Source organism: Papio anubis, chromosome 4 (assembly GCF_008728515.1).
Source record: "Papio anubis isolate 15944 chromosome 4, Panubis1.0, whole genome shotgun sequence".
NCBI lineage: Eukaryota > Metazoa > Chordata > Mammalia > Primates > Cercopithecidae > Papio > Papio anubis.
This window is the reverse complement of record NC_044979.1, coordinates 142,120,985-142,146,784: the sequence shown is the minus strand read 5'-3', so window position 1 is coordinate 142,146,784 and position 25,800 is coordinate 142,120,985. Positions and strand designations below refer to the sequence as shown.

Genomic DNA, 25,800 nt, shown 5'->3' with positions numbered 1-25,800 from the left:
AAGCCTGAACGGAACAGTGAATTCACCTCCTTCGAGCGGGGTTTTTTGTTTTTTTTTTTCTCAATTAGACACAGGATCTTGCTCTGTCGCCCAGGCTGGAATGCAGTGGTCATAGTTCACTGCAGCCTCAACCTCCTGGGCTGAACAGATCCTCTCACCTCAGCACCCCCAAAGTGCTGGGATTATAGGCGTGCACCACTGCACCTTGGTGGCACGCACCTGTAGTCCCAGCTACTTGGGAGGCCAAGGTGGGAGGATCACTTGAGGCTGGGAGTTTGAGACCAGACCAGCCTGGGCAACATAGAGAAACCCCATCTCCACAAAATATTTAAAAATTAGTGAGGCTTGTGGCACACACACCTGTAGTCTCAGCTATTTGGGGGGCGTGGTGGGAGGATCACTTGAGCCCGGGAGGTCGAGGCTGCAGTGAGCTGTGATTGTGCCGCTGCACTCCAACCTAGGTGACAGAGTGAGACCCTGTCTCAAAAAAAAAAAGCCAGGCATGATGGCTCACGCCTGTTAATCCCAGCACTTTGGGAGGCTGAGGCGGCTGGAACACCTGAGCTCAGGAGTTCGAGACCAGCCTGGCCAACATGGCAAAACCCCATCTGTAATAAAAATACAAAAAAATTAGCAGGGCGTGGTGGTGGGCGCCTGTAATCCCAGCTACTTGAGAAGCTGAGGCAGGAGAATTGCTTGAACCTGGGAGACAGAGGTTGCAGTGAGCCGAGATGGCGCCATTGCACTCCAGCCTGGGCAACAGAGTGAGCTCTGTCTCAAAAATAAAAACAAAAACAAATTAAATAAATAAAATATTTTTCTAGAGACAGGGTCTCCCTAGGTTGCCCAGGCTGGCCTCAAATTCCTGGCCTCAAGCAATCCTCCCACCTCGGTCTCCCAGAGTGCTGTGATTACAGGCGTGAGCCACTGCGCCCTGCCAAGGTGAGTTCTAAGATTCTGAAGTTCCCCGGGTCAGGATTGGAAGCCAGCACTTTCCAACGTCACCTGCTCGCTCCTTCGAGCTCGGTCGACCTGCAACCTCCCAGATATTTCCTCCTGCCTGAGCTTCCACCCAGTGGTCCGGTGGGATGAGAGGATGGGAAATGCAGACAAGGAAGAGAGAGAATGTGAGGGGGATGTTCAGTGCGTGTCCACAGGAGAGGCAAGAACAGAGTCAGAGGTCAGGCAGCTCCTGGAACCGCCCACAGGACTAGGGATTCCCGCCCCCACCCCCAACTCTTCCTTCTGTCACCCCATGGCCGTTCTGCTTCAGGGCGACTTTGTGAAGAATGTCCCGATGAATCACGGCGTGTACACGTGGCCGGACGGCAGCATGTACGAAGGCGAAGTGGTCAACGGCATGAGGAACGGGTTCGGGATGTTCAAGTGCAGCACCCAGCCCGTGTCCTACATCGGCCACTGGTGCAATGGCAGGCGGCACGGGAAGGTGGGCGGGGCGGCCCCATGGAGGGCGGGGCGGGGGGGGCGGGGCAGAAGGGGGGTGGGGTGGCCATGTGGAGGGCAGGGGAGGGGCTGGGCGGCCACATGGAGCGAGAAGGGGGTAGGGGCTAGTGGCACTGTCCAGGGCATATTCACTTTTTGTTTATTGAGGTGAAATTCACATCGTGTAAATTAAGCATTTTATTAATTTTTTTTTTCTTTTTTTTGAGAGGGAGTCTGTCACCTAGGCTGGGGTGCAGTGGCGCGCTCTCAGTTCACTGCAACCTCCGCCTCCTGGGTTCAAGCAATTCTCCTGCCTCAGCCTCCCGAGTTGCTGGGACTGCAGGTGTGCACCACCACGCCCAGCTAGTTTTGTATTTTTAGTAGAGACGGGATTTTGGCCAGGATAGTCTCAAACTCCTGACCTCAAGTGATCAACCCACCTCGGCCTCCCAAAGTGCTGGGATTACAGGCGTGTGCCACTGTGCCTGGACATATGCAGGCTTTAATAGGCTATTTATTGAGTTGTGTTGTTTTGTGTGTGTGTGTGTGTGTTTTAGCTTGCAGCATATTGCTTGAGACATATTGGAGGGATTGGGCACGGTGACTTCCAGACAGCAGCATCTGAATGGCTGTTTATTGAGTTGTGTTGTGTGTGTGTGTGTGTGTGTGCGTGTGTGTGTGTTAGCTTACCCAGATTGCTTGAGACATATTGGAGGGACTGGGCACGGTGACTTCCAGACAGCAGCATCTGAATGGCTGCAGGAAGGAATGAGTTTGCCTGATCATGAGAGAGAAGATAGAAAAATTCTCTCTCTGTTTCTGTCTCTCACACACACAGATAAACCTGTGAAAAAGCCTTTTGAGGCTTTTCAGTGTAGATCAAACAAAGGGTACACTATGCTCACTTACACTTGGAGGCAGTAAATGGTAGGATGTCCAAATGGGTAAAACAACAATGGTTCTGGTGCCTAGGAGAGAGTGACCTTCCGTTAGATGGAAGGCTCAACTGTTCACTCCAAGTGGCAACAGACAGGATTTCTTTAGGTACTTAATTGACTAATAGTTACTGGATATAATGAATAGACTTGAATATGATGAGTGCAGTCATTCTGTGCCGTAATATGACACTTTTTATTTTATTTTATTTTGAGGCGGAGTCTTGCTCTATGGCCCAGGCTAGAGTGCAGTGGCACGATCTGGGCTCACTGCAACCTCTGTCTCCCAGGTTCAAGTGATTCTCCTGCCTCAGCCTCCCAAGTAGGTGGATTACAGGCTCGTGCCACTACACCCGGCTAATTTTTGTATTTTTAGTAGAGACTGGGTTTCACCATGTTGGCCAGACAGATCTCGAACTCCTGACCTTGTGATCCTCCCACCTTGGCCTCCCAAAGTGCTGGGATTACAGACATGAGCCACCGTACCTGGCCAATAAGGCACTTTGTTAAGGAGAAATTGATTTGTGACATTATCTCACTTCCCCTTGTGCAGCAGTTTTACCATTTTCTTGACAGCAAAACAGAAAAATAACAGGTTATATGTCTTGGTTACATGGGGTATTTCTATTTTGGGACTGGTTTTAAGTTGATATCCTTACATTTGACAAAGAGTTTGTGTCATGAGGTTTGATGGTTATAAAGATGATATTATTTGTTTCAGGGCTCATTGTTACCAGTCAGAGATGCGTGTTACAGTGCAGACTGGAGTGCAAAAGAGCATCAAAAAGAGGGCTGGGGAATAAAAGATGAGCGGTATGACCATGGCCATTAGCAGGGTGTGGGCAAAGAAGTGTTTGTGGGCCCAAATAATGTTCACTTCAGATATTTAAAAGTAAGGTGCAAAAGTTGCACAGAACATTTTCTCTCTAAGCAGAGTGGATTTTTTTTTTTTTTTTTTTTTTGAGCCTTGATCTCAGCTCATCACCAGGCTGGAGTGCAGTGGTGCCATCTCATCACTGCAACGCACTCCTGCTCTGAGTTAAGCAATTCTCCTGCCATGATCGCACCACCGCGCTCCAGCCTGAGTGACACAGTGAGATCCCATCTCAAAAACTGGCCAAGTATTAACTAATCATGATACAATAGGGAATTATTAAAAGATTTTAAAAACCTGGCTCTTACCCACTTTGTCACCTTATTAAATAGTCAGAAGGTTTAATAAAGTGACTCATTCTCACTCCTTGGGGACCTCATGCACCCTACCCTATCTATCTATCTATCGATCTATCTATCTGCCTACCTATCTGTCTATTGATTTGACAGTCTCACTCTGTTGCCCAGGCTCGGTGCAGTGGCATGATCTTCGGCTCATTGCAACCTCCACCTTCTGAGTTCAGCCCGGTCTCACTGCCTCAGCCTCCTGAGTAGCTGGGATTACAGATTGCCCACCATCGGCTAATTTTTGGTTTTGTTTTTGTTTTCGAGATGGAGTTTCGGTGTTGTTGCCCAGGCTGGAGTGCAGTGGTGCAATCTCAGCTCAGAGCAACCTCCACTTCCTGGGTTCAAGCGATTCTCCTGCCTTAGCCTCCCGAGTAGCTGGGATTACAAGCATGCGCCACCACGCCTGGTTAATTTTGTATTTTTAGGATAGATTGGGTTTCTCCTTATTAGTCAGGTTGGTCTCGAACTCCTGACCTCAGGTGATCCTCCAGCCTTGGCCTCCCAAAGTGCTGGGATTCCAGGCGTGAGCCACCGTGCCCAGCCTGAATTTAAATACAGAGAAGATTGTATAGGTACAAGGGGTAGATTTCTTCAAAGGAGCTCAAGGGGAGTGTTTAAAAGAATGTCTTAAAGGTAAACGTTGTGTAGGAGGTAACTGATTGCTTTTCTTCGGTTTCTTTCATCCTAGTTATAAATCTGGAAATATATACGAAGGCCAGTGGGAAGACAACATGCGCCACGGGGAGGGGAGGATGAGGTGGCTGACCGCCAACGAAGAGTACACCGGGCGGTGGGAAAGGGGCCTCCAGGTACGCCCGGGCGGGGGAGCAGTTTATACCCAGAGGCAGACGCTCCACCGATTCTCAACACATGTATTATGTCTTTTTTTTTTTTTTTTTTTTGAGATGGAGTCTCTCTCTCTGTCACCCAGGCTGGAGTGCAGTGGCGCAATCTCAGCTCACTGCAGCCTCCACCTCCCAGGTTCAAGCAGTTCTCCTGCCTCAGCCTCTGGAGTAGCTGAGATTACAGGCACCCACCACCAAGGCCCAGCTAATTTTTTTTTTTTTTTTTTGTATTTTTAGTAGAGATGGGGTTTTACCATGTTGGCCAGGCTGGTTTCGAACTCCTGACCTCAAGTGATCCGCCTGCCTCGGCTTCCCAGAGTGCTAGGATTACAGGCGTAAGCCACTGCGCCCAGTCTGCTTGTTTGTTTTTAGAGACAGAGTCTTGCTCTGTTGCCCAGGCTGGACTGCAGTGGTGCAGTCATGGCTCTCTACCTCCCTGGCTCAAGCGATCCTCCCACTTCAGCCTCGCCTGTAGCTGAGACTACAGAAGTGCCCACGGCCACTGTGCCTGGGTAATTAAAAAATAATTTTTTTTTTTTTTGTAGAAACGGATTCTTACTTTATTACACAGGGTGGTCTTGAACTCCTGGGCTCAAGTGATCCTCCCACCTCTGCCTCTCAAAGCACTGGGATTACAGGCATGAGCCACAGCACGCAGCCCAACTTGTATCTTTAGAAAGTAAAAATTTAAGCTGGGCGCAGTGGCTCACAGGTGTAATCCCAGCACGTTGGGAGACCACTTGAGGATTGAGGCCAGGAGTTTAAGACCAGCCTGGGCGATATGGTAAAACTCCATCTCTACTAAAAATACAAAAATTAGCCGGGAGTGGTGGCTGGCGCTTATAGTCCTGGCTACTTGGGAGGCTGAGGTGGGAGGATCACCTGAGTCTTAGAGGTTGAGGCTGCAGTGAGCCAAGATTGTGCCGTCATACTCCAGCCTGGGTGATGGAGTGAGACCCTTTCTCAAAAAATAAAAATATATAAAAGCAAATAAACCCCAAAATTTAAAATAACAGTGAAACCTGTCATGATCAAGCCAGGCACTTTATATACACTTATCTTCACTTTTTAGTAGAGACGGGTTTTCACCATGTTGGCCAGGCTGGTCTCGAACTCCTTTGTATCTAAGCTGAGGGGCAGGTGTTATTTCTGTTTTACAGATGAGGAACTTACAGGGCTTAAATCATCTGCCTTAGTTCGAAAGACTCGTTAATAAGCAGCTGAGCTGAAATTGAACCCAAGTCTGTGTGACTGCAGAGTCCAAGTTCTTTGCCTTTTCCAGTTTTCATTGTATTTATCCTAATTTTGAGGGGATTTGGGTAAAGAGAGAAACTGCTTTGCGCATGTCTCATGGCCGTCTGCTTTCTTTCCAGAATGGCTTTGGAACACACACGTGGTTTCTAAAGAGAATCCCCAGTTCCCAGTATCCCTTGAGAAATGAATACATAGGGGAGTTTGTAAACGGACATCGTCACGGACGTGGCAAGTTTTATTACGCCAGTGGAGCCGTGTATGACGGAGAATGGGTTTCCAACAAGAAACATGGCACGGTGAGTACAGACCTGGGAAGATCCCATTTCAAACAATGATGGAAAGCCATTGAAATGATGTAAAGCCATTGACATGTCCCAGTATAATTGCAGATTTGTCTATTTCTGCTTTTGGTTCTGTCAGTTTCGCTTCATATATTTGAAGTTTGTTGTTCGGGGCACACACGTGGAGGGTCATTATGCATTGGTGCTCTGGCTCTTTTGATCATCACGTAATTTCCTATTAACCCTGCTAATTTTCTTTCTTTCTGAGACGCAGTCTTGCTCTGTTGCCCAGGCTGGAGTACAGTGGTGCGATCTCAGCTCACTACAACCTCCGCTTCCCGGGTTCAAGTGATTCTCCTTCCTCAGCCTCATGAGTAGCTGGGATTACAGGTGCGGGCCACCACGCCCAGCTAATTTTTGTATTTTTAGTAGAGACAGTGTTTCGTCATGTTGGCCAGGCTGGTCTCGAACTCCTGGCCTCAAGTGATCGGCCCACCTCAGCCTCCCAGAGTGCTGGGATTACAGGTGTGAGCCACCACACCTGGCCAACCCTGGTAACTTTTATTTCTCTGAGGTCTATTTTGTCTGTGGTAAATATAGGCACTCTAGATTTCTTTTTGATTATGGTAAAGTACACATAAGATTTGCCGTCTTAATTTCTAAGTGCACAGTCCAGTGGCATCAAATACATTCGCATTGTTGTGCAACCATCACCATCCATCTACAGAACTCTTTTAGACAAAAGGCATGTCATTCTCTATTAAATTGCATTATCTATTTTGTATAGGATAACTTACTGTTTTGCTAAGGTGATTACATGACTCTTTTTTTCTTTTTGACAGAGTTTTACTCTGTCACCCGGGCTGGAGTGCAGTGGCGCGATCTCGGTTCACTGCAACCTCTGCTTCCCAGGTTTAATCGATTCTTGTGCCTCAGCCACTTGAGTAGCTGGGACTACAGGTGTGCACCACCACACTCAGCTCTTTTTTTTTTTTTAAGTAGTGACGCAGGTTTTACCATGTTGGCCAAGCTGGTCTCAAACTCCTGGCCTCAAACAATCCTCCTGCCTCAGCCTCCCAAAGTGCTGGGATTATAGGCATGAGCCACTGTGCCTGGCAAAATATTTTCAGTGGTCATTGATTTCTGTGTATTTAGTGGTTATTTAGTTTTTGGTGGGGGTGTGTGTGTGTGCGTGTGAGTGTGTATGTATGTATGATGGTGGTTTGGTTTGCAAGTAACAGACAGTCTAGTGTTGTCTGCCATGTATAAAACAGAATACTGTAGGCTTCAGCAACTCATTGCTGTCAGAATTTCTATTCCATTTATCCATAGTATCTCCCACCATGTCACTTTTACCCTTGTGTTTTTCCTCCCTCATGATTGCAAGTCGGCTGCTGTGGTTCCAGCCTTCACATCCGCATACCATACTAAGTAGAAGAAAAGGAGGAACTTTTGATAGAAGCTCTCTAAAAGGGTCTTTCGTTTCACAGCGCCAAACAGGGTCATTTGCCCACTTCTGAATCAGTAACTGACTATTGACCTGGGTTTGACAAATCTCAGGGAGTCTTGGCCGGGCATGGTGGCTCACGCCTGTAATCCCAGCACTTTGGGAGGCCAAGGTGAACAGATCACTTGAAGTCAGGAGTTCAAGACCAGCCTGGCCAACATGGTGAAACCCCATCTCCACTAAAATTACAAAAATTAGCCAGGTGTGGTGGCGGGCACCTGTAATCCCAGCCTCTTGGGAGACTGAGGAAGGAGAATAGCTTGAACCCAGGAGGTGGAGGTTACAGTGAGCCAAGATTGTGCTACTGCACTCCAGCCTAGGTGACAGCGAGGCTCCGTCTCACAAAAAAACAAAAAAAACAAAAAAAAATCAGGGAGTCTCTATTGTATGATGGGCATTCTGCTGGTCACTAGCCTAGTTTAATAAGACACATTCTGTGGCCTAGAGGTGCTTAAAGTTGGAGAAAGATTGTGGGGGAGATAGATAGAGGGGAGGAGGAGGAATAGAAGAAGGAGGAAGAGAGAGAACTTATACAGTGCATGAGACCCAGGAGCCTGACTGTATGTGGAGTAAGTGCGTATTTTCAAAACAAGTGAAAAGCTCCAAAACCTTGAAAAAACTATCAATGTACATTTACTCACGTTTCCCTTCCCTTTCCCTTCCTTTTCCCTTCCCTTTCCCTTCCCTTTTCTTTCCCTTTCCCTTCCTTTTCCCTTCCCTTTCCCTTCCCTTTCCTTTCCTTTCCTTATTTCCTTTTTTGAGGCAGACTCTCTGTCACCCACGCTGCAGTGCTGTGGTGCAATCTTGGCTCCTCCGCCTCCTGGGTTCAAGCGATTCTCCTACCTCAGCCTCCTGAGTAGCTGGGACTACAGTACACGCCACCACGCCTGGCTAATTTTTGTATTTTTAGTAGCGATGGGGTTTCACCATGTTGGCCAGTCTGATCTCGAACTCCTGACCTTGTGATCTGCCTGCCTCAGCCCCCCAAAGTGCTGGGATTACAGGTGTGAGCCACCGTGCCCAGCCTTACCAGTGTTTTTCTAAGAAAACTTTTCCTAAACTGCACAAAGTTGTTTTTCTGTCTGCAGGGCCGATTAACTTTCAAGAACGGGCGTGTGTACGAAGGCACATTCTCCAATGACCACATAGCCGGGTTTCCAGATCTTGAAGGTGAATTCATCAGCTGCCTGGACCTGTCTTCAGGAGTTGCCCAAAGATTGTCCAGGAGTGCTGGTAGGAAGCATTCACCTGTTGAAATAAATTCATCTGTTTCTATCCATGGTATCCACTCGTGAAAATACACTGAACACTTCAGAAAACAGAAGTCCCCTGTGAGCAACTCCCTTTAAAAAAAAAAATTTGGCCGGGCGCGGTGGCTCAAGCCTGTAATCCCAGCACTTTGGGAGGCCGAGACAGGCAGATCACGAGGTCAGGAGATCGAGACCATCCTGGCTGACACGGTGAAACCCCATCTCTATTAAAAATACAAAACACTAGCTGGACGAGGTGGCGGGTACCTGTAGTCCCAGCTACTCAGGAGGCTGAGGCAGGAGAATGGCGTAAACCCGGGAAGTGGAGCTTGCAGTGAGCTGAGATCCGGCCACTGTACTCCAGCCTGGGCGACAGAGCGACACTGTGTCTCAAAAAAAAAAAAAAAAAAAAAAATTTGAGGCAAAGTCTTGCTCTGTCACTACGGCCTCAGACTCCTGGGCTCCAGTGATCCTCCCACTTCAGCCTCACCTATAGCTGGGAATACAGATGTGCACCACCATGCCTAGCTAATCTTTTTTTTTTTTTTTTTTTTTGAGATGGAGTCTTGCTCTGTCGCCCAGGCTAGAGTGCAGTGGTGCAATCTCGGCTCACTGCAATCTCCGCCTCCAGGGTTTAAGCGATTCTCCTGCTCAGCAACCTGAATAGTTGGCGTTATAGGTGCGTGCCACCATGCTTGGCTAATTTTTGTAATTTTATTAGAGACAGGGTTTTACCATGTTGGCCAGGGTGGTCTCTGACTCCTGACCTCGTGATCTGCCTGCCTTGGCCTCCCAAAGTGCTGGGATTACAGGTGTGAGCCACCGCACCTGGCCATGCCTACCTAATTTTTAAACTTTTTGTAGAGGCACGGTCTCACTATGTTGCCCAGGCTGATTCAAACTCCTGTCCTCAATGAATCCTCCTGCCTCGGCCTCCCAAAGTGTTGAGATTACAGCTGTAAGCCATTGTGCTTGGCTTGCAACTGCTTTTAAAAAAATGTTTTTTAAGAGACAGGATCTCACTCTTTTGCCGAGGTTGGAGTGCAGTGGTGTGATCATAGCTCACTGCAACCTTAACCTCCCATTTTGGCTTCCCAAAGTGCTGGGATTACAGGCATGAGCCACTGTGCCCAGCCTGCATTCTTAGTAGGTTTTTGGAATATTCTTGTATCACATTTTGGTAGAAAATCATTGTGACATAACATTAAGAAATTTTAACATTGCTTTTCATAATTATCTCCAAGGATGGGTGCGGTGGCGCAAGCCTGTAATCCCAGCACTTTGGGAGGCCAAGGCAGGCGGATCACTTGGGCTCAGGAGTTCGAGACCAGCCTGGGCAACGTGGTGAAACGCTGTGTCTACAAAAAGTACAAAAATGAGCTGGGCCGTGACGGTGCATGTCTGTAGTCCCAGCTACTCAGGAGGCTGAGGCGGGAGGATCGCTTGAGCCTGGGAGGCAGAGGTTGCAGTGAGCTGAGATCATGCCACTGCACTCCAGCCTGGGCGACAGAGTGAGGCCCTGTCTCAAAACAAAACAAAACAAAAAAACACCAAACAAACCGTAATTATCCCCTGTATTTGCCTTCCTTCGTTAGAACTGATCAGAAAGCTTGATGGCAGTGAAAGTCATTCTGTGTTGGGGTCGAGCATCGAGCTGGATCTAAATTTGCTCCTGGACATGTACCCTGAGGCAGCCCGACCTGAAGAAAAGAAGCAGGTAAAATCTTTTTTATTGGTATCAGTTGCATCCTGGGGTAATATAGCTGGTGACTGCTGTCACGTGTTGAATGTCTTTTTTTTTTTTTTTTGAGACTGAATTTTGCTCTGTCGCCCAGGTTGGAGTGCTATGGCGCAATCTTGGTTGACTGCCACCTCTGTCTCCCGGGTCCAAGCAATTTCCCCACTGCAGCCTCCTGAGTAGCTGGGATTACAGGCATGCGCCACCACACCTAGCTATTTTTTTGTATTTTGGTAGAGACGGGGTTTCACTATATTGGCCAGGCTGGTCTGCAACTCCTGACCTCAGGTGATCCGCCTGCCTCAGCCTCCCAAAGTGCTGGGATGATGGGTGTGAGCCACCACGCCCAGCCTAGAACAGTGCTTTAGATCGGGCAGACGATACATGTTTATTCAATTGAACTGCGTTTTCAAAAGCAGGAATTAATGCTCAGCGTAACAGATGCCTGAAGCCACCCAGGCAGGGCTTCCTGTCTCCCTTGGGACCCCGAATCCTGTTCTTCGCGTTCTCTGAGTGTCTCATTGAAGAGGGTAGGGCAGGGGTGAGTGGTGCTGGAGAACAGGATGCTGTGCGGAGGGCAGGGCTGCCTGTGTGGGGAATTTGGAGCAGCTTAAGGGCATGAAGGGTCTGGCGAAAATCCTAAAAGGTGAAATGTGACAGAGAGGGAGGTGAGTAAAGCAACCAGCATGAATATTGCTGCTTTATTTTTTTTTTTTTGAGATGGAGTTTCCCTCTTGTTGCCCAGGCTGGAGTGCAATGGCATGATCTCGGCTTTTGGGTTCAAGCAATTCTCCTGAGTAGCTGGAATTACAGGCACGCACCACCACGCCTAGCTATTTTTTGTATTTTTAGTAGAGATGGAGTTTCACCATGTTGCCCAAGCTGGTCTCCAACTCCTGACCTCAGGTGATCCTTCCGCCTCGGCCTCCCAAAGTGCTGGGATTACAGGCGTGAGCCACCGCACATGGCGGAATTTTACTTCTTTCAGACTTTCAGTCCTACATGTGATGTGAGTTGCATGTTTCGTACATGCTGTTGATCAGGCTGAGGGATTCCTTTCTATTCCTAATTTGCTGAGGGTGCTTATCATGAATGGATGTTAAATTCTGTGAAATGCTTCAGCTGATAGAATCATTTGGTTCTTCTCCAGTCTGTCAATAGTGTGAATTACATTGATTGATTTTTCAAATGTGAACCAACTTTGCAATTCTAGGCTAAACCCTACTTGGTGTTGCTGTATTATCTTTTTTTTTTTTTTTTTCTTTTCGAGATGGGGTCTTGCTCTGTCACCCTGGCTGGAGTGAAGTGGTGCGATCTCAGCTCACTGCAGTCTTGACCTTCTGGGCTCGAGCAATCCTCCCACCTCAGCTTCCTGAGTAGCTGGGACTATATGGGCACTCGCCACGGTACCTGGTTAATTTCTTTAATTTTTAATTTTCAGTCGAGACACGGTCTCACTGTGTTGCACAGGCTGGTCTCGAGTTCCCAGGCTCAAGCGATCCTCCTGCCTTGGCCTCACAAGGTGCTGGGATGACAGGCATGAGCCAGCACACATGGCTACTATTCTTTATATATGGCTGGATTCCACTTACTTTGTTGAGGATTTTTGCACATGTGTTGATGAGGAATAAGGATCTGCAGACAGTAGAATTTTGTTGCCGCCACTGAGAGCGGAAGCCAGCACATGCCGTGTGAAAGGAAGTCTGTTTTCCAGATAACTTGTTTGTTTTGTTTTGTTTTTACTGTTGGTCGGAGATGGCATTTTATTGACCAAGGCGGGTGGGTGGAAAGCATAAAATGCTTCTTGGCCGGGCACCGTGGCTCATGCCTGTAATTGTAACACTTTGGGAGGCCGAGGCAGGCGGATCGCCTGAGGTCAGGAGTTCAAGAGCAGACTGGCCAATATGGTGAAACCCCATGTCTACCAAAATACAAAAACTAGCCGGGCATGGTGGTGTGCACCTGTAATCACAGCTCCTCTGGAGACTGAGGCATGAGAATCGCCTGAACCCAGAAGGCAGAGGTTGCAGTGAGCCAAGATCTTGCCACTGCACTCCAGCCTGGGTGACAGAGCGAGACTCCATCTCGTAACAAAACAAAAAAACACTTCTTAAGTCCTTACAGTGGAAAGAGCTAAATGCCATTACTTTACTTGTATTATAGCATTTAATGTAGGACACAGGTGTTGTGTCTTTTGTTCTTTTTTAATTTTTTTTTTTTTTTTTTTGAGAGAGGGTGTTTTTTCCGCCCGCTAATTTTTTGTATTTTTAGTGGAAACAGGATTTCACCCTCTTAGCCAGGATGGTCTCGATCTCCTGACCTCGTGATCCACCTGCCTCAGCCTCCCAAAGTGCTGAGATTACAAGTGTGAGCCACCGTGCCTGGCTGTTCTTTTTATAATTTTTAAATTTTATTTATTTGTTTTGAGACAGAGTCTCACTCTTGATGCCCAGGCTGGAGTGCAGTGATGTGGTCTTGGCTCACTGCAACCTCCTCCTCCCGGGTTCAAGCAATTCTCCTGCCTCAGCCTCCTGAGTAGCTGGTGTTATAGGTGCCTGCCACCACGCCCGGCTAATTTTGTATTTTTGGTAGAGATGGGGTTTCACCATGTTGGCCAGGCTGGTCTGGAACTCCTGACCTCAGGTGATCTGCCTCGGCCTCCCAAAGTGCTGGGATTATAGGCGTGAGCCACCGTGCCTGGCCGTCTTTTGTTCTTAATCCACGCATGACTTTCTTCCTTTCAGGTAGAATATGCTGTGTTAAGAAATATTACAGAATTAAGAAGAATCTACAGCTTTTATAGCAGCCTGGGATGCGACCACTCTCTGGATAATACCTTTCTGATGACAAAGCTTCACTTCTGGAGGTTTCTAAAAGATTGCAGATTTCATCACCACAGACTAACTCTTGCTGATATGGACAGGATATTAAGTGGTGAGTATTCCAGATCCTTCACATCTTTTGGTTTAAAGCAGGGGTGCAGGCTGGGTGCAGCGGCTCATGCCTGTAATCCCAGCACTTTGGGAGGCTGAGGCAGGCGGATCACAAGGTCAGGAGTTCGGGACCAGCCTGACCAACGTGGTGAAACCCCATCTCTACTAAAAGATACAAAAAATTGTCCAGGCATGGTGGTGCATGCCTGTAATCCCAGCCATTTAGGAGGCTGAGGTGGGAGGATCGCTTGGACCCAGGAGGCGGAGGTTGCAGTGAGCCGAGATCACGACATTTCACTCCAGCCTGGGCGACAGGGCAAGACTCCATCACACACACACACACACACACAAAAGGCAGGGGTCCCCAACCCCCAGGCCATGGATCAGTACTGGTCCGTGGCCTGTTAGGAAACTGTGCACAGTGGAAGGTGAGCCGTGGGCAAGCAAGTGAACCTTCATCTGTTTTTTTTGTTTTGTTTTGTTTTGAGACAGAGTTTTGTTCTTGTTGCCCAGGCTGGGGTGCAGTGGCAGGATCTCGGCTCACCACAACCTCCGCCTCCTGGGTTCAAGTGACTCTCCTGCCTCAGCCTCCATAGTAGCCAGGATTACAGGCATGTGCCACCATGCCCAGCTAATTTTTGTATTTTTTAGTAGAGATGGGGTTTTTCCATGTTGGTTAGGCTGGTCTCAAACTCCTGACCTCACATGATCTGCCCGCCTCGGCCTCCAAAAGTGCTGGGATTACAAGCATGAGCCACCGCGCCTGGCCTACCTTCATCTGTTTTTACAGCCATTCCCCATCGCTGGCATTACCTCCTGCAGATCAGCAGGGAAGTTAAAAGATTCTCACAGGGCGCAAATCCTCCTGTAGGCTGGCAGCGAGGGATGGAGGTTCAAGCTCATACAGGAGAATCTAGTGCCTGATGATCTGTAAGCTGTCTCCCGTCACCTAGTTGTAGGAAAACAAGCTCAGGCTCCCACTGAAATTACATGATGGTGGTTTGTAGAATTGTTTCATTATGTATTACAGTGTCATTATGTCGAAATAAAGTGTGCAGTATTTGAATGCGCTTGAATCATCCTGGAAACCAACAGTCCCCCACCCCTTCCCACCATTCATGGAAAAAGGTATGCTGAGAATCGGTCCCTAGTGCCAAAGGCTTGAGGGTTACTGGTTTGAGACGGAAATGTATCACGTGTCACCTGGAAAGCGTTGGAAATCACCCGGAGAATTGAGCAGGTAGAGCCCAGGTTGGAGAAGAGTGTTCCCAGTAATCAGCACGTGGTGCTGTTGCCCTTTGTGGTGGGTGCAATGTCTTAGAAGGGCAGTCTCGTGACGTAACAGCAACAGTACGAGGTCACCTACAAAAGCAAGGCCAGCCATGCATGGTCCCAGGGTGAAATCCAGTCCCCGGTTCCCCTAAATCATGCTGTACTGGAACACAGACATGCCCATTTGCTCACATGTTTGTGGCTGCTTTACCCCAAAGCACCACCGCGGAGGGGTTGTGGTGTAGACTGTCTGGTCCACCAAGCCTAAAATACTTACTCTCCGGCCCTTTACAGAAAGTTTGCCTCCCTCTCCTCAGGCACAGTCCAGTGAAAGCACTGACTTGTCCAGATCCAGAAATGGGGGAGTGACCCGGTACTCGGCCTTACACCTGTAATCCCAGCTCTTTGGAAGGCCGAGGTGGATCACTTGAGTCCAGGAGTTTGAGACCAGCCTGGCCAATGTGGTGAAACTCCGTCTCTACTAAAAACACAAAAATTAGCCAGGTGTGGTGGTTCATGCCTGTATTCCCAGCTACTTAGTGGGAGGCTGAGGCAGGAATAGAATCGCTTGAGCCTAGGAGGTGGAGGTTGCGGTGAGCCAAGACTTCCATCCTCGGTGACAGAGTGAGACTGTCTCAACAACCAAAAAAAAAAAAAAAAGAAAAGGCTGGGCGCAGTGGCTTATGCCTGTAATCAGCACTTTGGGAGGCTGAAGTGGGCAGACCTTGAGGTCAGGAGTTCGAGACCATCCTGGCTAACACGGTGAAACCCGTACTAAAAATACAAAAAATTAGCCGGGTGTGGTGGTACATTCCTGTAGTCCCAGCTACTCGGGAGGCTGAGGCAGAAGAATCGCTTGAACTCGCAAGGCGGAGGCTGCAGTGAGCCGAGATCGCGCCACTGCACTCAGGCCTGGGCAACAGAGTGAGACTCTGTTCTCAAAAAAAAAAAAAAAAAAAAGAAATGGGGAGAATCAGCAATGGCTTGGAAGAGTCTAGAAAAGGCCCTAAGTAGTCTTAGGATTGGTCTTGATTTCAAATTAGGAAATTGATGTGATAAATTTTAACAACTTTGGAAGTTTGACTTCTTTCAGCCAAATTCTGGGAGGCAGAGCTGCAAGCTTCAAATTATCCACTTGAAAAATAAAGTATTAGAAAAAATGCCCATTTACGTCAAAGTTTAGTGTTTGAAACATACTTAAAATCCATTTAGAATTAGCATCATTCATCAGATTGTGTCTCAGACTACTCTGGAAAACATTGGGACAAGATGTCTCGTCTTATAAAGGAACCAGATTGACTTTTTTTTTTTTTTTTTTTTTTTTTAGACGAAGTCTCACTCTGTTGCCCGGGCTGGAGTGCAGTGACTCAATCTTGGCTCACTGTAAGTCCTGCCCCCTGGGTTCCAGCAATTCTCCTGCCTCAGTCTCCCGAGTAGCTGGGATTACAGGTGCACACCACCACACCTGGCTAATTTTTTGTATTTTTGGTAGAGACAGGATTTCACCATGTTGCCCAGGCTGGTCTTAAACTCCTGACCTCAGGCAATTTGCCTGCTTCAGCTTCCCAAAGTACTGGGATTACAGGTGTGAGCCACTGTGCCTGGCTTTTATGGAGTCCACCTGCCGAGTGCCATGCTACTAAGTTGCTTTGCCCTGAAATAAGTACTCTCTCATATTCAGTTCCTCAAATTGTATACCAGGAACAAATAAAATGGAAGCTTCTAGCAAATATCAGACATCCTCTCCAATTTTCTTATTTTAGCCAACAATGACATACCAGTTGAAGAAATTCATTCTCCATTTACAACAATACTTCTGAGAACATTTTTGAATCACCTCCTGCGTTTGGCGTACCACATTTATCACGAAGAATTCCAGTAAGTACTATTTCTGGACCCTCATTGGGGGACGGAGCACAGCTAAGTTGTACTATTGTCATAATGCCTTCTTTTCTTCAGCAGTCATTTTTATTTTTTTGGAGACAGAGTCTTGCTCTGTTGCCCAGGCTGGAATGCAATGGCACAATCATGGCTCACTGCAACCTCTGCCTCCTAGGTTCAAGCAATTCTTCTGCCTCAGGCTCCTGGGTAGCTGGGATGACAGGTGTGTGCCACCATGCCTGGCTAATGTTTTTGTTGTTGTATTTTTAGTAGAGATGGGGTTTCACCATGTTGGCCAGGCTGGTTTCGAACTCCTGACCTCAGGCGATCCACCTGCCTCAGCCTCTCAAAGTGCTGAGATTACAGACGTGAGCCACTGTGCCCAGCCTCAGCAGTCTCTTTTTTTTTTTTAACATACCCTTGAAATGAAGGATTCAGAACACAACCTTTCCACAAATATTAACCGCAAAGCCATGAGATACTTGATCAAAACTTTGAAAACCCTTCATATTTGAATCTGTTCAATACTGCAAATGTCTCTTGGGGTTTTTAATGCAGAAACAAATAGTCACAACCAACTCTTCTTTCTTATGTCAGAATTTCTTGTCTTTCTTACAGCAAAAGTGGTTTTATATCTTTTTTCAAATACACTTTTATTTATGTATTTATTTTTTTGAGATGGAGTCTTGCTCTGTCACCCAGGCTGGAGTGCAGTGGCACAATCTCGGCTCACTGCAACCTCCACCTCCCGGGTTCCAGTGATTCTCCTGCCTCAGCCTCCCAAATAGCTGGGATTACAGGTGTCTGCCACCAAGCCCAGCTAATTTTTTGTATTTTTAGTGGAGATGGGGTTTCACCATGTTGGCCAGGCTGGTCTTGAACTCCTGACCTCGAGTGATTCGCCTGCCTTGGCCTCCCAAAATGCTGGGATTACAGGTGTGAGCCACTGACTCCAGCCTTCCCTTTCTATATTCTATACATTAGAAGCAAAGTATTAAGTCTAGCCTGTGCTCAAGGAGAAGGGAATTTCCCTCTTTTAGAGAAGTAATTATCGTATCTTTTGATCGTTATCACAGAAAGAGAAGCCCATCGCTTTTCTTGTGTTTTACAAAACTGATGACTGAGAACATTCATCCAAATGCCTGCCAGATAAAAGGTAAATACAAAACCAACAGGATTCTATTTACTGCCCCATTTTTTTTTCTCAAAATATAAATCTGGGCTGGGCGCAGTGGCTCACTCCTGCAATCCTAGCACTTTGGGAGGCCGAGGCGGGCGGATCACCTGAGGTCAAGGAGTTCAAGACCAGCCTGGCCAACATGGCAAAACCCTGTCTCTACTAAAAACACAAAAAATTAGCCAGGCGTGGTGGTGCATGCCTGTAATCCCAGATACTCTGGAGGCTGAGGCAGGAGAATCGCTTGAGCTTGGCGGGCGGAGGTTGCAGTGAGCCAAGATCGTGCCAAAGCACTGCAGCCTGAGCAACAGCAAGACTCTGTCTCGGAAAAAAACAAAAACAATAGGATTGTATTTACCGCTATTTTTTTTCTCAAAATATAAATCTGTAATCATTTTTCGAACATTGTATTTTTAGGCAATTTATTCCGTGAGCAACAGCGGACGCTCTACTCTATGAATTACATGAATAAGTGCTGGGAGATTTATGAAGCCATTGCAGACCACGCGCAGCTTCTCCCCACGAGCCTAATGGCGAAGATGAGACACTTCCTCTGATGCTGAGCAACCACTAAGTTCAATACTGGCTTTCTATTTACAGGCACTTTGATTTTAATTAAAGAGAGGTAAGATATTCCAGCTATGATATGCAAATAATCAGGTGAAGATCTGGGCTGGATTTTCAGAACCATTGAATGTTTACGGAGTCTCTTGGCAGAACAGTGGTCTGTGGTCGTGGAAGGAACAGAAACAGCCGTCACCTGCCCAATGTACTCACAGATTAGGACACGACAATGGCCTATGGCCTATAACAATGCCCCATGGTGCATATATATATATATATATATATATATATATATTTATGCTGCAATCCCAGCCTTTGAGAGGCCAAGGCAGGTGGATCACCTGCGGTCAAGGAGTTCAAGACCAGCTTGGCCATATATATTTACCATTGACTATTGTCTTAAAATAAATATATATATATATTTTATATATATACACTGGCCATTGTCTTAAAATAAATATGTATATATTTTATATATATACACTAATATATTTTATATATATATATATAATTTTTATTTTTTGAGATGGGAGCTTAGTTCTGTCGCCCAGGCTGGAGTGAGGCATCTTGGCTTCACTGCACTCCCTCTCCACCTCCTGGGCTCAAGTACTCTCCTCCTGCCTCAGCCTCCTGGGCAGCTGATTATAGGTGCCTCAGCATTATGCCCGCTAATTTTGTATTTTTAGTAGAGACAGAGCCAACATGTTGTTTGTAGCCGGTCTCGAACTCCTGACTCAGGTGTGATGCACCTGCCTCGCCTCCTAAGTGCCGGGGATTGCAGGCGTGAGCCACCGTGCCTGACTGGCCTACGGTATGTTTATTCACGCAGATCCGGTCATTTAAAGGAAGATGGGGCCGAGCGCGGTGCTGCATGCCTGTAATTCCAGCACTTCGGGAGACCGAGGCAGGAGGGTGACCTGAGTTTAGGAATTCAAGACCAGTCTGGGCACACAGAGATCCCTCTACAAAAAAATTTAAAAACATAGCCGGGCGCGGGTAGTGCAATAATCTGTAGTCCCAGCTACTTGGGAGGTTGCAGTAAGCTGCGATCATGCCACTGCACTCCAGGCCTGGTTGACAGAGGGAGGCCCTGTCCCAAAAAAATCCCCCAATAAACAAAAAAGGAAAATGGAGGAACACCTTACTCTTTTTGATGGACCAACGTGTTGCCTGATCCTAGAATAGCAATAAAGCCAACTGAAATCTTTTTACAAAGGAAGGACTTTGGAAGGCTGAGGTGGGTGGATCACCTGAGGTCAGGAGTTTGAGACCAGCCTGGCCAACACTGTGAAACCCCGTTTCTACTAAAAATACAAAAAAAAATTAGCCAGGTGTGGTGGCGGGAGCCTGTAATCCCAGCTACTTGGGAGGCTGAGGCAGGAGAATTGCTTGAACCCGGGAGGCAGAGGTTGCAATGAGCTGAAATCGTGCCACTGCACTCCAGTCTAGGCAACAAGAGCAAAACTCTGTCTCAAAAAAAAAAAAAAAAAGGAAGTGGGGAGGATCAATGTCATTTAAAACAATTACAGTTTATTGAAAATGGAATTTTCAAAAGTTATTACTTGGGAAAATAGTGACAACATCTTATTTATACAATGTTCTCATACTATTGGTTGTTTTTGTTCCATGATACCTTATTTTTCTTTTTTTAAGACAGAGTCTCGCTCTTTCGCCAGGCTGGAGTGCAGTGGTGCGATCTCGGCTCACTGCAACGTCTGCCTCCTGGGTTCAAGCAATTCTCCTGCCTCAGCCTCCCGAGTAGCTGGGACTACAGGCGTGCATGACCATATTAAGCTGATTTTTGTATTTTTAGTAGAGACGGGGTTTCACTGTGTTAGCAAGGATGGTCTCGATCTCTTGACCTCGTGATCCGCCTGCGTTGATCTCCAGGTGTGAGCCACTGTGCCTGGCCTGTTCCATGATACTTTTAATTTGTACTTGTGGGAATACAAATGATTAAACAGAATCAAATACTAATGCTAAGGAGTTTTTACAAATTTTGTAACGTCGTATACATAAGAAAAATGGATGGTAACCTAGTGTGTAACTGTGGGAAAATAGTTTGTTGTTTTGAGCGAGGGTCTCGCTCTGTCACCCAGGCTGGAGTGCAGTGGTGCGATCTTGGCTCCCGGCAGCCTCGACCTCCTGGGTTCAAGTGATCCTCCCACCTCAGCCTCCTGAGTAGCTGGGACTACATGTGTGCCAACATACCCAGCTAATTTTTCTATTTTTTGTACAGACGTGTTATTGCCATGTTGCCCAGGCTGATCTTGAACTCTTGGGCTCAAGCAGTCCTGTTGCCTCAGCCTCCTGAAGTGCTGGGATTATGGGAGTGAGCCAGTACACCCGGCCCTTTTCAGTTTTTCGTTTGTTTCAAGCATGTTTGCAATTGCCCATTGAAGTTTTTATTTTATTTTATTTTATTTTTATTTTTATTATTATTTTTTTTTTGAGATGGAGTCTCGCTCTGTTGCCCAGGCTGGAGTGCAGTGGCCGAATCTCAGCTCACTGCAAGCTCCGCCTCCCGGGTTTACGCCATTCTCCTGCCTCAGCCTCCCGAGTATTTATTTTTTTGACAGAGTCTTGCTCTGTCACTCAGGCTGGAGTGCAGTGACATGATCTGGGCTCACTGCAACCTCCGCCTCCTGGGTTGAAGGGATTCTTCTGCGTCAGCCTCCCGAGTAGCTGGGATTATAGGTGCACGCCGCCACGCCCAGCTAATAGAGACAGAATTTCACCATGTTGCCCAGGCTGGTCTCAAACTCCTGAGCTCAGGTGATCCACCCATCTCGGCCTCCCACAGTGCTAGGATTAGAGGCATGAGCCGCCGCACCCAGCCTCATTGAAGCGTTTTTGTGATGACTGTCTTCAGTCTCTGTTCGTCAATTGTAACATCTCTGTTGTCTTAGCGATGGCATCTGTGGACTCTCTTTTTTCATTCAGTTTGAGATCTTCCTGGTTCTTAGTATGAGTGTGTTTTTGTGTTTTTTGTTTTTTTGCTTTTTTTTTTTTGGAGGCAGAGTGTTGCTCTGTCTCCCAGACTGGACTGCAGTGGCATGATCTCGGCTCACTGCAACCTCTTCCTCCTGGTTCAAGGGATTTTCCTGCCTCAGCCTCCCAGGTAGCTGGGATTACAGGCACCTACCACCATGCCAGGCTAATTTTTATATTTTTAGTAGAGATGGGGTTTCACCATGTTGCCCAGGCTGGTCAGTATGAGTGATTTTTTAAAAAATATTGAAACCTGAACATTTGAGTACAGTAAGTCCTCACTTAATGTTTTTATTTTTTACTTTTTTTTTTTTTTTTTTTTTTGAGACAGAGTCTTACTCGGTCGCCAGGCTGGAGTGCAGTGGTGCAATCTCAACTCACCGCAACCTCTGCCTCCTGGGCTCATGTGATTCTCCTGCGTTAGCCTCCCAACTAGCTGGGATTATAGGTGCCTGCCACTACGCCCCGCTAATTTTTGTATTTTTAGTAGAGATGGGGTTTCGCCGTGTTACCGAGGCTGATCGATATGAGTGATTTTTTAAAATAATATTGAAACCTGAACATTTGGGTACAGTAACTCCTCACTTAACATTATTATTATCGAGACGGAATCTTGCTCTGTCACCCAGGCTGGAGTACAGTGGCGCGATCTGAGCTCACTGCAACCTCTGCCTCCTGGGCTCAAGTGATTCCCCTGCCTCAGCCTCCCGAGTAGCTGGGATTACAGGCATCCACCATGCCCAGCTAATTATTTTGTGTTTTTAGTAGAGCTGGGGTTTCCGCATGTTGGCCAGGATGGTCTCGATCTCTTAACCTCATGATCCGCCTGCCTCGGCCTCCCAAAATGCTGGGATTACAGGTGTGAGCCACCTAACATTATTAACATTATCGATTATTGATAGGTTCTTGGAAACTGTGACTTTAACCAATGCGAAGAGCGTAATTCTTCTTCATGTCAATTGTGGTAAAACTGGTTTTGTTGTGCAGTACGTTGTTTCCCTAGGTGCTTTTCAGCCTACAGCATTGTGTTCATATTTCACACCTGGACTGTGTTCTCTTCTCCCATGTTCTATGTCCTGTTCTGTGCCAAAAAATACTTTACTGTTATTTTGGAGGTGCTAGAGAAGGGAGAGAGGGGTGTGTGTGTGTGTGTGTGTGTGTGTGTGTGAGACAGGGTCTTGCTCTGTCACCCTGGCTGGAGTGCAGTGTTGTGATCACAGTTCACTGTGGCCTCAAACTCCTGGACTTCAGTGATCCTCCCACCTCGGCCTCCTGAGTGGCTGGGACTGCAGGCATGCACCACCATGCTCGGCCTCCATTTTTAATTTTTGTAGAGACAGGGTCTTGCTCTGTTGCCCAGGCTGATCCCCAACGCCTGGGCTCAAGTGATCCTCCCACCTCGGCCTCACAAGGTTCTGGGATTATAGGTGTGAGCCACCATGCCTGGCCGTACATACCAATGTTAATCCAGAATGCTTTTCAAAATTATCAGTCTTTAAGATATTAATTTATGGCTCGGCGCAATGTCTCACGCCTGTAATCCCAGCCCTTTGGGAGGCCGAGGGAGGCAGATCACTTGAGGTCAGGAGTTTGAGACCAGCCTGGCCAACATAGTGAAATCCCATCTCTACTAAAAAATACAAAAATTAGCTGGACGTGGTGTTGTGCACCTGTAGTCCCAGCTACTTGGGAGGCTGAGGCAGGAGAATCACTTGAACCCAGGAGGTGGAGGTTGCAGTGAGCTGAGATTGCACCACTGCACAGCAGCCTGGGCGACAGAGCAAGATTCCATCTTTCAAAAAAAAGAAAAAAGATATTAATTTCTGGTACACTTTCTTAATTATTGTATTGATATAAATTGACATTAAAATATGTAGCTGTTTACAATTATAGGCAGTTATGGTTTGATTTCCTTTTTTACAGGACTTTAAAATGATAAGTAAAGAATTAGCAGCTATATTTATGGAGGTCATAGCAGAGGATAATCCTTTCATATATGATGGAACTGACAGCAGCTTTGAACCTGAGGTTTATAAAGAGCTTTCACAAACGGTGCAGATCCAATTCAGGCTGTTGGTTTTGCCATGGATACCAAGAACAAAGAACCAAGATTTTTTTTTTTTTCATTAGCCTTTTCGTTTACACTTTTTTTTTTTTTTTTTTGAGACGGAGTCTTGCTCTGTCGCCCAGGCTGGAGTGCAGTGGCACAATCTCGGCTCACTGCAAGCTCTGACTCCCGGGTTCACGCCATTCTCCTGCCTCAGCCTCCCGAGTAGCTGGGACTACAGGCGCCGCCACCACTCCTGGCTAATTTTTTCTTTTTTTTTGGTATTTTTTTTAGTAGAGATGGAGTTTCACCATGTTAGCCAGGGTGGTCTCGATTTCCCGACCTCGTGATCCGCCTGCCTTGGCCTCCCAAAGTGCTGGGATTACAGGCGTAAGCCACCACACCGGGCCTTCAGCGGATTTTTTAAAAACAATTTTTTGTACAGAATGGGTCTCACTGTGTTGCCCAGGCTGGTCTCAAACCCTGGGCTCAAACGATCCTCCTGCCTCAGCCTCCCAACGTGCTGAGATTACAGATGTGAGCCACTGTGACCAGTCTAAGAACCAAGATTTGATTGAGCAGTCTGAACACAAGTACAGAATATATGTGTGTGTGTGTCTGTGTGCACGGTCTGCATGTCTGTGTGCAAACGTGTGTATTGAGATATCAGGAAATAATGAACGCCAGTCTATCAATGCTCTGTTGTCTCCAGGTGTGTCCCAATGATGGAAACTCTGTGTTTTCTTTATTTCAGCTGGTTTTCCTGGAATTCTTTGAAGCCTTCTGCTTTGCATTCATCTGTGTTACTGACCAAATGACTAAATCCTATGTGAATGTTCCAACTGATGATGTGTCTGGAAATAAACCGGAAACTATTTATACAATACTAAATCAGGTAACACAATGTCTTAGATTAGGTAATCTTAGAATTACAGAGCAAGGAGGGCCGGGCGCGGTGGCTCACGCCTGTAATCCCAGCACTTTGGGAGGCCGAGGCGGGCAGATCACAAGGTCAGGAGATCGAGACCATCCTGGCTAACACGGTGAAACCCCGTCTCTACTAAAAATACAAAAAAATTAGCCAGGCGTGGTGGCGGGCGCCTGTAGTCCTAGCTACTCGGGAGGCTGAGGCAGGAGAATGGCGTGAACCCGGGAGGCGGAGCTTGCAGTGAGCTGAGATCACCCACTGCACTCCAGCCTGGGCGACAGAGCGAGACTCCGTCTCAAAAGGAAATCAGAGGTATCTTACTAGGAGATGTTTTGTTATATGGATCCGGTGTTTCTAAGAGTGGACAGCCTGCTCAAGAGCAGATCTGTCGGGGAACAGTTCTTGAGTGTGCGTGGGATGCTAAACAGGTCCCCAGGGCTTGCTCACAAGGATGGACACCCAGGCCAGGCACAGTGGCTCACGCCTGTAATCTCAGCACTTTGGGAGGCCAAGGTGGGCAGATCACTTGAGGTCAGGAATTCGAGACCAGCCTGGCCAACCGTGGTGAAACCCCGTCTCACTCAAAGTACACTGGAACTTGAACGTTCATGTCAGGGTCCAAGGCAATCACTGCTCCCTTTTGACCAACAGTTTGGGAGAGTGATTTAGAGATCATAGAGGCTCAGCTTCAAACTTACTAAAGCTGATCCTTCTTGTTCAGCTCACGGTAGCTTTGCACACTCCGGTCATGTGGGGAGGCAAAGGTAGAATTTTGTCCCACGGAGGAAAGTGTGCTGTGCAGAGGGACAGCAAGCTCCAGAGACGGGCAGAAGGCTGTCCTTGAGCCGTCAGCTGAGTGCGCACGCGTGTGAGGGAACAGCTGGGACCTAAGGGAAGGGCCGCTGGGAAGAAGGGGAGGAAGCTCAAGCACTCACACAGGGCTGGGAGTAGTTTGCATTCCCGGTCGCCAGCGTGGAGGTCGCCAGCGTGGAGAAGCCGTCACATCCACGATGGGCGTCGGGCTGGGTACCTAAAAGTTCACTGTGTGGGTGTATGTGGGTGTGGGAATGTGTGGCGGTGTGGGTGTGAGTAGGGGTGTGTGTGTGGGGTGTGTGTGGGGGTGTGTAGTGTGGGTGTGTGGGGTGTGCGTGTTTGTGGGTGTGGATGTGTGTGTGGGTGTGTGTGGGTGTGTGGGTGTGTTTGTGTGTGTGTGGTTTTGAGACAAAAATCTTGCTCTGTTGCCCAGGCTTGAGTGCAGTGGCACAATCTTGACTCACTGAAGGCTCTGCCTCCTGGGTTCAAGTGATTTTCCTGCCTCAGCCTCCCAAGCAGCTGGGATTACAGGTGCTCACTGCCAAACCCGGCCAATCTTTGTATTTTTAGTAGAGACAGGGTTTCACCGTGTTGGCCAGCCTGGTCTCGCACTCCTGGCCTCAAGTGATCCACCCGCCTCATTCTCTGAAACTTCTGGGATTACAGACATGAGCCAACACGTCTGGCCTGTTATTTATTTATTTATTTATTTATTTATTT

At 47.4% G+C, this 25,800-nt stretch overlaps 1 protein-coding gene across 1 annotated transcript in view; it reads left to right on the top strand.

The window, feature by feature from the left end:
- The first annotated feature begins 3,978 nt into the window (after positions 1-3,978).
- LOC101015381 (radial spoke head 10 homolog B2) overlaps positions 3,979-25,800 on the top strand; it is a 31,419-nt gene continuing 9,597 nt past the window's right edge. The window contains exons 1-8 of the mRNA XM_031665875.1: positions 3,979-4,408; positions 5,818-5,994; positions 8,575-8,719; positions 10,332-10,453; positions 13,219-13,408; positions 16,443-16,557; positions 17,637-17,716; positions 18,155-18,270. Of these exons, the coding sequence (XP_031521735.1) occupies positions 4,331-4,408; positions 5,818-5,994; positions 8,575-8,719; positions 10,332-10,453; positions 13,219-13,408; positions 16,443-16,557; positions 17,637-17,716; positions 18,155-18,270 (1,023 nt within the window). The 5' untranslated portion in view covers positions 3,979-4,330. The remainder of the gene's footprint in view (positions 4,409-5,817; positions 5,995-8,574; positions 8,720-10,331; positions 10,454-13,218; positions 13,409-16,442; positions 16,558-17,636; positions 17,717-18,154; positions 18,271-25,800) is intronic.